This window comes from Cotesia typhae, unplaced genomic scaffold (assembly GCF_013202065.1).
Source record: "Cotesia typhae breed Kobodo isofemale line unplaced genomic scaffold, CoteBio_Ctyphae contig_50, whole genome shotgun sequence".
Classification (NCBI taxonomy): Eukaryota; Metazoa; Arthropoda; class Insecta; order Hymenoptera; family Braconidae; genus Cotesia; species Cotesia typhae.
Genome location: NW_027423758.1, coordinates 2,415,535 through 2,428,026, shown reverse-complemented (window position 1 = coordinate 2,428,026; position 12,492 = coordinate 2,415,535). Strand labels below are relative to the sequence as shown.

General features: G+C 27.3%; 2 protein-coding genes across 5 annotated transcripts; one reads left to right on the top strand and one right to left on the bottom strand.

Moving 5' to 3' along the window:
* Positions 1 to 379: 379 nt before the first annotated feature.
* LOC141531815 (VPS35 endosomal protein-sorting factor-like) lies at positions 380 to 6,280 on the top strand. The gene is made up of 8 exons (XM_074249839.1): positions 380 to 617; positions 709 to 796; positions 874 to 1,249; positions 1,351 to 1,684; positions 2,155 to 3,623; positions 4,668 to 4,969; positions 5,038 to 5,304; positions 6,068 to 6,280. Exons 1-8 carry the CDS (start codon positions 601 to 603, stop codon positions 6,149 to 6,151), a joined length of 2,937 nt encoding a protein of 978 aa, XP_074105940.1. The 5' UTR covers positions 380 to 600; the 3' UTR covers positions 6,152 to 6,280.
* Positions 6,281 to 6,384: 104 nt separating this feature from the next.
* On the bottom strand, positions 6,385 to 11,982 carry LOC141531812 (4-aminobutyrate aminotransferase, mitochondrial). Of its 4 annotated transcripts, none has more exons than XM_074249832.1 (10): positions 11,927 to 11,982; positions 11,756 to 11,823; positions 10,771 to 10,898; positions 9,559 to 9,726; positions 9,405 to 9,491; positions 9,135 to 9,330; positions 8,892 to 9,064; positions 7,212 to 7,510; positions 6,837 to 7,105; positions 6,385 to 6,769 (listed from the first exon to the last, which is right to left on the bottom strand). In XM_074249832.1, the coding sequence occupies exons 2-10, from the start codon at positions 11,814 to 11,816 to the stop codon at positions 6,654 to 6,656; spliced, it is 1,497 nt and encodes a 498-aa protein (XP_074105933.1). In that variant the 5' UTR covers positions 11,817 to 11,823; positions 11,927 to 11,982; the 3' UTR covers positions 6,385 to 6,653. The 4 variants fall into 4 exon arrangements, with proteins under 4 accessions (XP_074105933.1, XP_074105932.1, XP_074105934.1 ...); XM_074249831.1 differs by having other exon boundaries at positions 11,899 to 11,981; XM_074249833.1 differs by lacking the exon at positions 11,927 to 11,982 and having other exon boundaries at positions 11,756 to 11,895.
* Positions 11,983 to 12,492: the final 510 nt, after the last annotated feature.

Sequence of the window (12,492 nt, the reverse complement as noted above, 5' to 3'; positions counted from 1 at the left end):
TTCAAAATAATAATTTTTTAATGTTTATAAAAAAAAATCGTCAGATATCAGCTTTTTATGATTTCAATATCATAAAAAGAATACTAAAAGATAAATATATAGCAAAAAATTTTTCAATTTCATAAAGTACATAATTTCTTAAAATTTTTTATATTTACTTTCATAATTTCACAATTTTTATCATGAATTTTTTTCTTTTATTTTAATTACATAATAAAAAAAATGTTTAAACTGTTAAAAGTATAAATCAAACTTCGCAATGATAACAAATATAACCAACGAATTTAACCGGGAAAATATATAGTAAAAAAAAGACTACAGTTGAAATCGAATTAAAGATGGCGTTAAAGTGCCGGATAATTTTTTTTATCTGAGGAAAACACACCTAGGGACCATCGGTTCAAAAGGACTCAAAAAAAATTATTTATAAACAAATTAGTCCCGAGAAAATACTCAGAAATAATAAATAAAAAAAAACACAAATAATCAAAATGTATATAGATAAATAATAATAATAAATAAATGGGAACAAAATAGGAGCAATAATAAGTAATTGATTTTGAAGGCGTGTGTTGTGTTGTAAATCGACTGTTTGAAGCCATGACAGAAATCAGCTGGTAAATAATATTCCCTTACAATTTTTAATATTTTGCTGTAACTAAAAAAAATAATATCAACAAATCGTTTTTTTTTTTTTTTTATTTTTAGGGTATCATGTCGAACGGAAGTGAAAATATTGAAGCCTCTGGCTCTAGAAGAGACTGGAGAACATCCGCTGAAGCCTACCACAATATCAGTAAATTTTTTACTTAATATAAAAATTATTCAATAAGTTTAATTGATAAATTAAAATTAAAAAAATGAATTTTGTAGTTGATAGATGGAAAGTCTGGAGTAAGAAGAGGCACACTAAGAAGCACAAGTGCTAGCACGTCCACTGGTACACCGACACCAACTCACACGCCGATAAATGCTAGCCTTGTGGGTGATCCATTGTCGGGACATACGGCGTTGGATGGCGGCGATCCGCTTACGCAATTTGCACGAGAAGAACTGGATCCTCTGTCTCGCATGGCCGCCGATGAATGGGATTACTCGTCAAGTTTAGTAGCGCCGGGTAAAAAACCCCGTGACACTTCTGATGAATTTGTTGAACCTTGGTCTGTACGCCGGGCCTCTATTTTGAATAAGTATACGACTTCGGAAAAACTTTCGATAGTCACGAGTTTTTTATCTGGTGGAGAAAAAGGTAGTTTATTTAATTTTTATTTAATGCTTGCTTTTTTTCTTGAATTATTCTTGTAATTTATTTATTTATTTATTTATTTATTTATTTATTTATTGTTGCAGTGGTTAAAGTTCAGGCTAACAATCTAGTGGACAAGGTACGAAACCGCCTGGAGCAGCTGGATGATTTTGAAGAAGGCTCTGTGAGGCAAATGCTGGACTTGTCCCAGCAGGAGTACGTGTCGAGGATAGAACAGTTGAACAATGAGCTGGTCCAAGCTTGGCATATGGATCTAAGAGTTAAAGCGTTGAAGATTGCTATTCAGTGTGCGAAACTGCTGGTTGATACATCGGGAATGGCTTTTTATCCTAGTAAATTTGTTCTTATTACTGATATTCTTGATATATTTGGTAAACTTGTCTATGAAAGACTGAAAGTTAAGGCTGATTACTACAAGTAAGTTTTTTTTTATATTTTATATTTAAATTAAAATTAATATTGCATCAAATTAATTCAATATGATAATTTTTTAGAATTTTATAAATAATCAAATATGATAAAAAAAATGTTTTAAAACATTCGCATTTATAATTTTTTTGAATTTCTACATCCCAAGCTTAAAAAAAAATATTGATAGATTTTACTCAACAAAAAATCAAAAATTATTAATCGTAATCTTAAATTCAACAAAACATTAACAAAAAAAAAATTTGTGCTACTTGGGATGTAGAATTTTTTAAGTAAATTTTTTTTATAATAATTAAATTATTATAAAAATAAAAAAAATTGTCAGATGTCTTTTAACTTCAGTATCATTCATAAATTGAAGAGCTTATGGAGTAATAATATTAATTTGGTGTTAATTTAATACATAATTTTTTAGAAAAATTAATACAATTAAAATTGATAAAAAAATATATTTACAGACCTGGTAGTAAAGTACCTAAAAGTCTTCCAGATAATTTTACACCAGATATGGTTCCAGAAAATGCCAAAGAAACCTGCCGAAATTGGTTTTACAAAATAGCATCAATTCGCGAACTAGTACCACGCCTATACGTGGAAATGGCAATAATTAAATCATACAGTTTTTTAACAACAACTGAGTTTAACACAGCCCTGCTACGCATTACTAAAATGATTCGTGGTATTGGAAATCCGTTGATCGCTGCTTACGCAAGATGCTACCTATGCCGAGTGGGTCTCGCCCTTAAAACAGCGGACTACGAATTTATACGTGAAAATATTTACGACTTTTTGCTAACGTACAATCAATTATTTACACAAACAATGAAAACCGAGTTAAACCGTCAGAATATATCAATATTTATATACTTAAATCTGTACACACCAGCGCTGGACTGGATACTTCAGGTGTTAACTCGTACTGCCGATGAAACTATACTGTCAGAAGTGATATCACGTTGTAAATTACAAGCCAATTGTGCATTATTATTAAATGCAATACTCGTTGCCTTCAAACCAGCGTACATTTCATCTCGAGCTATGGAGTTCGTTGAGCTTGTTGATGAGTGTAAACAAGACATTAGCTTTCCTCAGTATCTGCTGTACCGAAGTCTGGGCGAGTGTCTCGTCCAGGAAGACTTGCCACGAGACGATTGTCAAGCCGTTTATGAAATAATATGGAGATACATTACAAGTCTGCAAGAGCCAGTTAAATTTATGCACTGCGCTGAAGTCTGGATACAATTTGTCGTAATGCATTTTTCAGTTAAAGAATTAAACGAATTTTTGAAAGAAATAATCAATCATTTGAGCCCCAAGCGTATGTATGAAAATTACTACCCGCAATTGCAAGCAATAGTTGAAAAAATAGTGGCGAAAACTCAAGACTTTGAGTCGCTTTTGGCGATGGACAATTTTTTACCTCTCATTGATTTGTTTCACAAGGAAAGTATCAAAGTTGAAGTCTGTAAAAATATAATCGAAGGTTTCAGGGCTCAGAGTGGTCTGGTTACAGACCCGATAATAATAAACGCTCTGATGTACATCGCGAGGATCATGCATGACTCAGTGAATGCATTGAGTGTAGAAGATGAGAAACGACAAATTGGCGCGCTGATTTGCGATCTGGTGCAACGCGTTGACTATGGACGGGATTTCGAAAAGCAGCTTAATTATTATGCTGAGGCAAGAGCTGCTTTTCCTAATCTGGATGCTGTACATATTCAACTAGTTCAGTGCGTTAATCGCCAGGCTGTTGAAACCAGGAAGATCATCAGGGGACATCATACCAGACGAACTTCGGCTTTTGTACGTGCCTGTGCTGCTTTTTGCTTCATCACTATTCCTTCGTTGACGCTTGTTACGACTCGCTTGCAATTGTATTTACTTTCGGGACAGGTTGCGCTGTTAAATCAGTGTCTTGGTCAAGGTTAGTTATGATAATTATTATTATTATATACATAATTAAGAGAATAAGGAAAATTTTGAATATTTATATGATAAAATGCATTTTTTTCAATTAAATTTAAGGCCAGTTTTTTAATCCAGGATAAAAATTTATCCAAGATATAATTTTTATTATCAGTACATCTCACAGAAAAAAATTTACTTGAATCAAGTAAATAATTTTGAAAGATTTCATTTTCTTAATTTGAGTGGAGAATTTCTTAAGCTAAGAAATTTTTCTTGGTTTAAGTAAATTTTACTCAATTCGAGAATTTTTCGTCTTGATTCAAGAAAGTGAAACCCTTCGAAATTATTTTCTTGGTTTAAGAATTTTTTTCTTTATTCAAGTTAATTTTTTTTCAGTGTATTTGCCTAAAATAAATAGATATATTTTAGCATTGAATAAAATTTTATCTCGAATTGAAAAACTGGCCCTTAGTGTCGTTGGAAATGTCTTGAGCTGAATTGATGTCTTTCCAATGTTTCATATGCTTTCCAGCAATAGTTAATTTATTATGACAAGTTTTCGAGGTAGTTCTAGATAAATTCGAATTTCGCGATTAACAAAATTTGTTTATTTATTTATTTTGTTTTGTACAAGTGAATGTGGTTTTAGGTCAAAAATTAATTTATGTAATCAAAAGACTAAAAAAAATTTTGTTAAATTTGGTATCATCAAATAGATCTTGATAAGAATTTATGCCTTTTCACGGTTTCATATATTTTTCAGTAATAGTCAATTTTTCATGTTAAGTTTTTGGAGCAGTTTTGAATAGTTTATCGGTTCTATAAATTTGTTCGGTCACATTTGTCCATTGAATTGTTTGTAATTGATCCTAAAATAGAACTTTTATTTGTTAAATCCATTTAAAAAATATCAAAACTATGTATAATCATAAATATCAAAAAATCATTAAGCCAAAATTTTCTTATATAAATAGATAGACTACAGGTCACTAGTTATTATTAATTTATTAAAATTTTGGATAATAAAATCAATTAAATAATAAAAAATTATTATTTTTAGCTGATGCCTGTTTTAAAGCCGCACTGAGTCTCATTCCCGAGATGCCCAAGACAATAGAAATTGATGGACGGCCTAAAAATACCGAGCCTTATTTACTCTCTTATTTATCAAACTTCCTCTCGACGCTGCTCGTTGTTCCTGATAGTCCTGAGCACGGTGTTTTGTACTTGATGAGAGGCTTGCTTAATGCTGTTCAACGATGCTTTGATGAAAACAGCTCAATCAAGTGTGCTCTCTACTTACGAGTTCTTGATTTACTGTCTACAATTACGCTTGAAACTTATCCTTATCATGTAGACAAGGTAATCTGTTATTATTTTTGAAAATAATTGATACCTTAAGACAGCAAATAATAATTGTAATTTTTTAGGTTGATTCCAATGATAGACTCTATGGAAGCGATAAAAAATTTATTAGCGAAGTTGATAAAATTTGTACTAAAGTTTTAGACGAAATTTTGAATCATTTAAAGTTCTTGGGATCTACTAATCAGTATGACAAGCAATCGTCATTGTCAATGGATTTATTTGGGCGGCTTGTTATGCGAGCGGATCTCAAACAATCTACGCTGGCTAATTTAGCTGTTAGTTTGTGGAATTTGTCACTGAAACACGGGTGTGCTGATCCAAAAATGCGAGTAAGTTAATTTTTTTTTTTTAATTGTATTGATTGATTTTAATAATTAAAACAATAGTTGAATACAAAAAATTTTTTATTGATTTCGCGTTACTAATGCCAAAAGGATGTAGGAGAATTCCATGCGAAATCGGAAAATGACTAAAATTTTTAAATTTCTCTTATTCATTCTAATTTATTATTAAAAGTCTATATTTTATTAATTTGTAAAGAAAAAATGGTAAAAAAAAAATTTGTTCCAAAAAATTATTCATAAAAAATTGCATTTTTTATTTTATAAAATTTCTACATGTCAATATTAAAAAAAAATTTTTTTTGTCATAATTTATTTTTTATAAAAATTATTAAAATTATCAAATTTTTGCTAAATTAATTTTCATCACAATTAAACAACTCAATATTAATTTATTATTTTTACTTTCGTTAAAAATATGAACTTTGCAATGTCAACCTCACTTCTTTAATATTGACCGTTAAATTGTGTTTTTTTGTTTTTTTTTTTTTTTTTTTGTTATTTATTTTAATTTTAGCAGTTTTTACAGTCAATTGCGTGCAACAAGAATAGTTTGAGTGTGCTAAAAATAATTTGCGTACGAAAAGTAAACTTGTCGCACACAAATAACAGTTTAATTTATGAAAAAACTCACGCGTAATTTTAAAATGAGCAAACAAGTATTTTCCAATGAGCAAACGTGTGTAATTAGTAACGAGATTTATTGTAAAATTTCTGGAAATTATTCTAATAAAAAATAATTTATTTGCAGACAAGAACGATAGAATATGTGAAACGAAAAAGTAAACTTCCACAATTCGAACATTTGTCGGAAATATTGAAGAAAATATCGTGAGATTTATTGAAGAGACAATGATTTATAATATTGATTATAAAATTGTGTATAAATGTACAAGACACTAAAAGTGATATATAACTGTAATCTTATTTGTAAGTATTTTGTTAATTAAATTTAATTGGTTTACTTATATCTTTATTAATTGATTTTTCTTTTAGATTAATATATTTAAAAATAAAATTTAAGTATAGAAAAAATACTAGATAATTTAAGCATTAAATACTTCATTTATTTTTCTTTTAAATGTTTAAAATTTAACAGTAAATGGAAGACAGATATTTCTTACAACTAATAAATATTTTTAATAATTAAAAGTCACGGACAAATATTGTCAATATACTTTGAACCCAAAAATATTTTTTCAGAAAACAAAACACAGATAAAGTAAATTTTATATACAAAAATATTAAAAAGATATTTAAATTTTAAATGATAAAATTTTTAATAGTTCTTTTTTTAGAAGACTTTAGATTTTCCACGTTTAATAATTTTGATTAATTTACTCTTTGAGAACTTTACGCAATGCATCCAAAAAAATATCAGCGTGTAGGCGATCAAATGTCAAAGCTGGTCTTAATCTAATTGCATTTGCGCCACATCCACCAGCCTGGATGCCTAAAAAGTAAATTATAATTAATTAATAAACAATTTGAGATGATTAAAATAAAATTTAAAATTTTACCTTTAGCCAAAAGCTTCTTGACAATCTGATCACGAATTTGAGGCGTAGCTCCGTTGAAAGCAATAAAAGTACCTCGACCTCTAGATGAATTAATTACGGTCGAAAATTCTTTCTCTATTTTTTTGAGATTATCTAGAGTGTACTCGCCAACTTTTGAAACTTTCTCCAATAAATTATCTCTTTGGATAATATTTACTATAGCTTCCAACATTATTAATTTGCTGGGGTCACCCATCCATGTGTTGAAGACTCTGTATCCTTGATTGGGTCTAAAGAGCAGATTTTTGTTATCTCAATGACCATCCAATATCTTTAAGTACTAATTATTTATTATTTTTATCAGTTTTAATACTTTTTGAAGATATGTATATTTACCTGAATTCGGCAGTATGATAATAACCACCCAATTGCATTTTTTTACTGAAAGTAACAGCGTCTGGTGGAGATGGAAGATTGAAATGTTCATGACACCACATTTTACCAGTTGGACCACCACCGGTCTGTACTTCATCAATTAACAATGCGATTCCGTATTTTTTAGTTAATTTTTGTAATTGTTGGAAGAATTCTGGTGAAGCATGATTGTCACCGCCTTCTGCTTGGATTGGTTCAATTATTATTCCAGCGACTGGTACATTTTTTTCTTTGCCAAATTTAACTATTAATTCTTCAATCTGAAAGTATATTAATAATCATAATTTTTTAATTTTTATCTTAAAATCAAAATTTATAAATTTAAATATTATCAACTAGCAACCTGCAGTCACTAAGCAACTACTGAGATTTACGGATTATAGATAAGAAAATTTTGGATTGATGAAACAAATGTTATTTATCGTGAAATTCTAATCTATTCCAATTTAAAATTTTTTAATTAAAAGCTTTCTTAAAATTTATAATTAAAATTTTTGTCCAAAGTTTTTTAAATTAAAATTTTATTTAAAGCTTTTTAATTTAAAATTTAATTTTTTTAAGCATTAAGAAAATTATTTAAAGATTATCAGTACACGGAAAGAACAAAATTACACTGCATATCCTTCCACATTATACTCAGTGTAATCTGTGGTGAAAAAAAATTTCAGATAACATCAAATATAATCCAGATTATACTAAATTATTTTGTATTATACTCAGTGTAATCTCCGATTTGACTAAGTAATGTTTCTGCTTATATACAAAAAAAAAAAAAAAAAAAAAAAAAAAATGCACAATTAAAAAAAAATTGATTACCACAATTTTCACAAATTTAACAAATTTTCAAAAAAATTTATAAATTAAAAAGAAAAAAGTTTAATATCACAATTTATGAAAAAATTATATAATCCAAGATTCTACTGAGTATAATTTAAATTATACGGGATATTTTTTCAGATTATATTCAGTGTAATCTGGGGCGGTATAACCAGAAAAATTACTTGGTCAAATCGGAGATTACACTGAGTACACGGAATGAACAAGATGACACTGAATACCATCCCAGATTATACTGAGTGAAAAAAAAATTTCAGATAGTAGCTAGTATAATCCAGATTACAATGAGTGTAATCCCGATATCACCCAGTATAATCTGGATTATACTAGCTATTATATGAAATTTTTTTTCACTACAGATATCACTGAATATAATCTGGAATGATATCCAGTGTCATCTTGTTGTTTCAGTGTATAATACAAAAATTATTTAGTATAATTTGGATTATATCTGATATTATCTGAAATTTTTTTTCACCACAAATTACCCTGAGTATAATGTGGGAGGATATACAGTGTAATTTTGTTCCTTCCATGTACTTGGTCGAAAAAAATAATTATTGAATGATTTTTTTAAGGATTTTTCTAAGAGATTAATATAAAAATTTATTTATTAAAAATTTTAACTCTTACTAGCTACCTAACATTTTATCAAATGTTGAAAAGGCACAAATTTAGCTCAAGACCTTTCCAATGATACTAAATTTAATTAAAAAAATTTATTTTATCATATAAATAGTCTGGAGACAAAATTTTCTTTATTCACTTAATTATATAAATTACAATAAAAAAATAAACACATACCTCAGCAAGACAGCGTTTATCTTGAGCAGCATTCTGGCTAACATTATCTTCCAATGGGTATTTGTAATGAGGAAAGCTAGCAATTGGCCAGTCAAAAGCAGGTACATCAAGTTTATGAATATATTTACTGTGTGTTGTAGACAAACAACCGAGAGTTCTCCCATGGAATGCTCCTTAATAATTAATAAAAACACAATTAAAATATGTAACATAATATTTTAAATAGTTAGTCATCTACAATACCTTGGAATGACATAATTGAGTATTTTGGCGAGCCAGGAATTTGATTTACCATACAAGATTCCATTTCTTCTTTGGTAAAAGGCTTGCCGCCTCGATTTTTCTCAGCGTACCACATAAATATATTTTTAAATGCATTTTCATTGGAGCATGAGCCACACATCATAGTTGTAATGTGTTCAAGGCCTTTGGGAGCGACCTGATGCATATTAAAATTATAATTAGTGTCATTGACCGCAATTATTTAAATATTAAAAAAAAAAAAAGTATTACTCCAGGCCGTAGTAGCACATCCTTGAGTTTTTTTGGCCAATCAGCACCCGGATAGACACCCAGAGCTGGTCTGTTGACGATTACTCTCTACAAAAAAGAGATTTTGTGATATTTATGGTAATAATCGATTATTCAAATAAATAATTTTACGCACTTGATTATGAGGATCCGAAAGAGCTTCCAACATTGCTGGGTGGTTGTAGCCCAGGGGTACTGATGATATTTGCATGTAGACGTCCAATAGTGTATTCCCGTCAACGTCTACCATGTAATTCCCTGATGATTTGTCATAGTCTGCAAACAATTGGACTGTTGCTGCTTGCTGGAAATAAAATAACATTTTTTTAAGTTTGATTTTTCATAATTATTTTTCGAATGACATTTGAAATAATAGATAGATTGGTAATTATTTACAAGTGAGGTCAAACCTATTTTTTGCTTTATCTAGGTGAAACATTAACATGTTTTTATTTTGCTTATTTTTACGGCGCATTTATGATAAGAAATGTCGTGAAAGAAAAATATAAACATTTCGATAGCTTTTTTGCTTTCAAAAGTTTAAAAAAATTTTGACTTATGTTTTTAATAATTTTTTTTTTTTTTTTTTTTTAAATAAATTAAAAACCGAATAATTAAAAAAAAAAGTTGAATATCACAATTTAAAAAAAGTTTAAAAATTGTTTTAAAAATTTGTTAAAATTGTGGTAATCAAATTTTTTTTTTTAATTGTTCATTTTGTTATGTATTTAAAAAAAAAATAATCCATCAAAATTAAAAAAAAAAAATTCCGTTAAAAAAAATGAAAATTAAAATGCACTAATAGAAGGATTTCTTAGTATTTAAGAAATCATTTCTTAGTATTAAAAAAATATTTCTAAGTATTCAAGAAATATTTCTTAGTATTTATAACATTTCTTAGTATTTAAAAAAAATTTTTTAAATACTAAGAAATATTTTTTAAACACTAAAAAATAATGTTTAAAAAATGATTTTTTAAATACAAGGAAATTTTCTTAAATACTAAGAAATCCTTTTTCAGTGTGGTAGACCCCGCTTGTAAATAATTACCGACAGATTTATTGTAAAAAAATATTAACTTCAAGTTTTTTTTTAATCCTTATTTACTTTTTTTACTGAAAATAAAAAATTTATTGTTTTGATAACTTAATTTTTTTATAATGACAAGTATCTATCTGATTAATTCTAAGAATTTTTTCTGAAAAGCTATGAATATAATTTTTTAAAAATATTTTTTAGTACTAATTAATTTTCTTAAATAAAACCAAAAAAATTTGAATCTCATATTGTAGAAATGACAAAAAATTAATAGTTTTAATAACTTAATTTTTTTCTGCTATTTTTATACCTGAAATTTATTGAGTTCATCAAACAAATGTCGAGATGCGGGTCCAGGAATTTCAGTTCTGACACTAGGACCCTTGGGTTCAACACACGCTGCAGTTGTCAAACATCTTCTCCATGTATTTCTGTCTCCTGCGTGGTTAAAATAAAAATTAATTTAGCAGATATTTAATAATTTTTAGAATTTTTGTTAACAAATAAATTATATGAAAAAAAAAAATTGACATCTAGAAATTTTAAAAAATTAAAAATGCAATTTTTTACAATAAATTAAATTGTTAAATAAAATTGAAAATTGGTCAGGTGACAGCTAACTTGAATGAGAATTAACTTAGCACATATTTAATAATTTAAAAAATTTTATAACAAATAAATTATGGCAAAAAAAATAAGAAAAAAAAAAATGCCATTTAGAAATTTAAAAAAATTAAAAAACGCAATTTTTTTAAAATCAATTTTTACTATAAATTTAATTGTTAAATAAAATTAAAAATTGATCAGGTGACAGCTAACTTGAATGTCATGTCGTTACAACGTAATAACTTACTGCAGTGTATATATTTCAGATAATTTAAAGTAATAAAATAAATTATTATAAAATAGTTAAACTAAACAAGGTACAAACGAGCTAATAGTAAGGTCGATTTACTTTAATTTACTCCACTTAAACTCAAGTGGGTACCACAGTAATGCATCTCAATACCCAATTTCTTCTCATTTAAATTCAATAGTTTTATTTACTCTATCTCACAGGAAATTAAAAAACAAAATCGAAAAAAATGGATTAAATATTGGATAAATGTCAACGTCAAACACAATATTGATACCTGTCTGTGTAAGGTCATATTTTTAATGATAAGATAACAAATAATTCTATTGTTCCAAAGATCCAATTACCACAAGTGCATCAAATTATCAAAATAATCAAATAATATTTATTACGCAAATTATTAAAATTTTTTTAATGCGTAAAATGTAACAAAGGATACCTTTTATCGCAGCCTTCGTGATGATCGATTTGCCTCGAAGGATGCAAGTCTTGCTTATCATTTTTTACCTGAAAAATTTTAAAATAATTATTTAAATAATTACTAGTTAATAATTGAAAATACTTATTATGAAGTTAAGTTACAAATAGTGTGAATTAGAAGCGGTAATACTTATGAATGAATATTTTCTTCTTTGACGCAGCGCTTACAAGAGTTAGTACGGTACTAATACATCTTCTAAATATATAACGGGTATTATACATGATGATACGAAAAAATTTTTCGATACTACGCACACTCCAGTCTCCCATCTTTCGTTCAATATATCGTCTCATCATCCAAAACTCTTTTTATCTCACGATACTGAATTTAGCAGACATCTAAAAATTTTTGTAATTTTTTCAACCAGTCAATTATTATAAAAAAAAATATTTTTAAAAATTCGCGCTTAAAATATTTTCAAAAATTCGCGCTTAAAATTTTTTTAAAAAAATTCTATAAATGGAATTTTTATTATAATTTAATTATTATAAAAATTTTTATTTTTTAAATTCAGTATTATTTTATCTCACTACACTGAATTTAATATTTTTTCTTCAAGGCTTAAAATAAATGAAATCATAAATCAAACTTTCACTTAAATTTAAATATTTAAATATAAAATTACTAGCAGAAAATTTTTACAAAAATTCATAAAATTATTATTTAAGAGATTTTAAATATTTAAAAAAATTAAA

Bases quoted from the DNA above. Each gene is read 5' to 3' on its own strand.
- LOC141531815 (XM_074249839.1), top strand. The intron at 1,685-2,154 runs GTAAGTTTTTTT...ATATATTTACAG, and splicing joins GTTAAGGCTGATTACTACAA to ACCTGGTAGTAAAGTACCTA. The intron at 3,624-4,667 runs GTTAGTTATGAT...TATTATTTTTAG, and splicing joins AAATCAGTGTCTTGGTCAAG to CTGATGCCTGTTTTAAAGCC.
- LOC141531812 (XM_074249832.1), bottom strand. From the start codon at position 11,816: ATGATAAGCAAGACTTGCATCCTTCGAGGCAAATCGATCATCACGAAG. The intron at 9,492-9,558 runs GTGCGTAAAATT...TCTTTTTTGTAG, and splicing joins TTTCGGATCCTCATAATCAA to AGAGTAATCGTCAACAGACC. The intron at 7,511-8,891 runs GTATGTGTTTAT...ATATACTTTCAG, and splicing joins ATAAACGCTGTCTTGCTGAG to ATTGAAGAATTAATAGTTAA.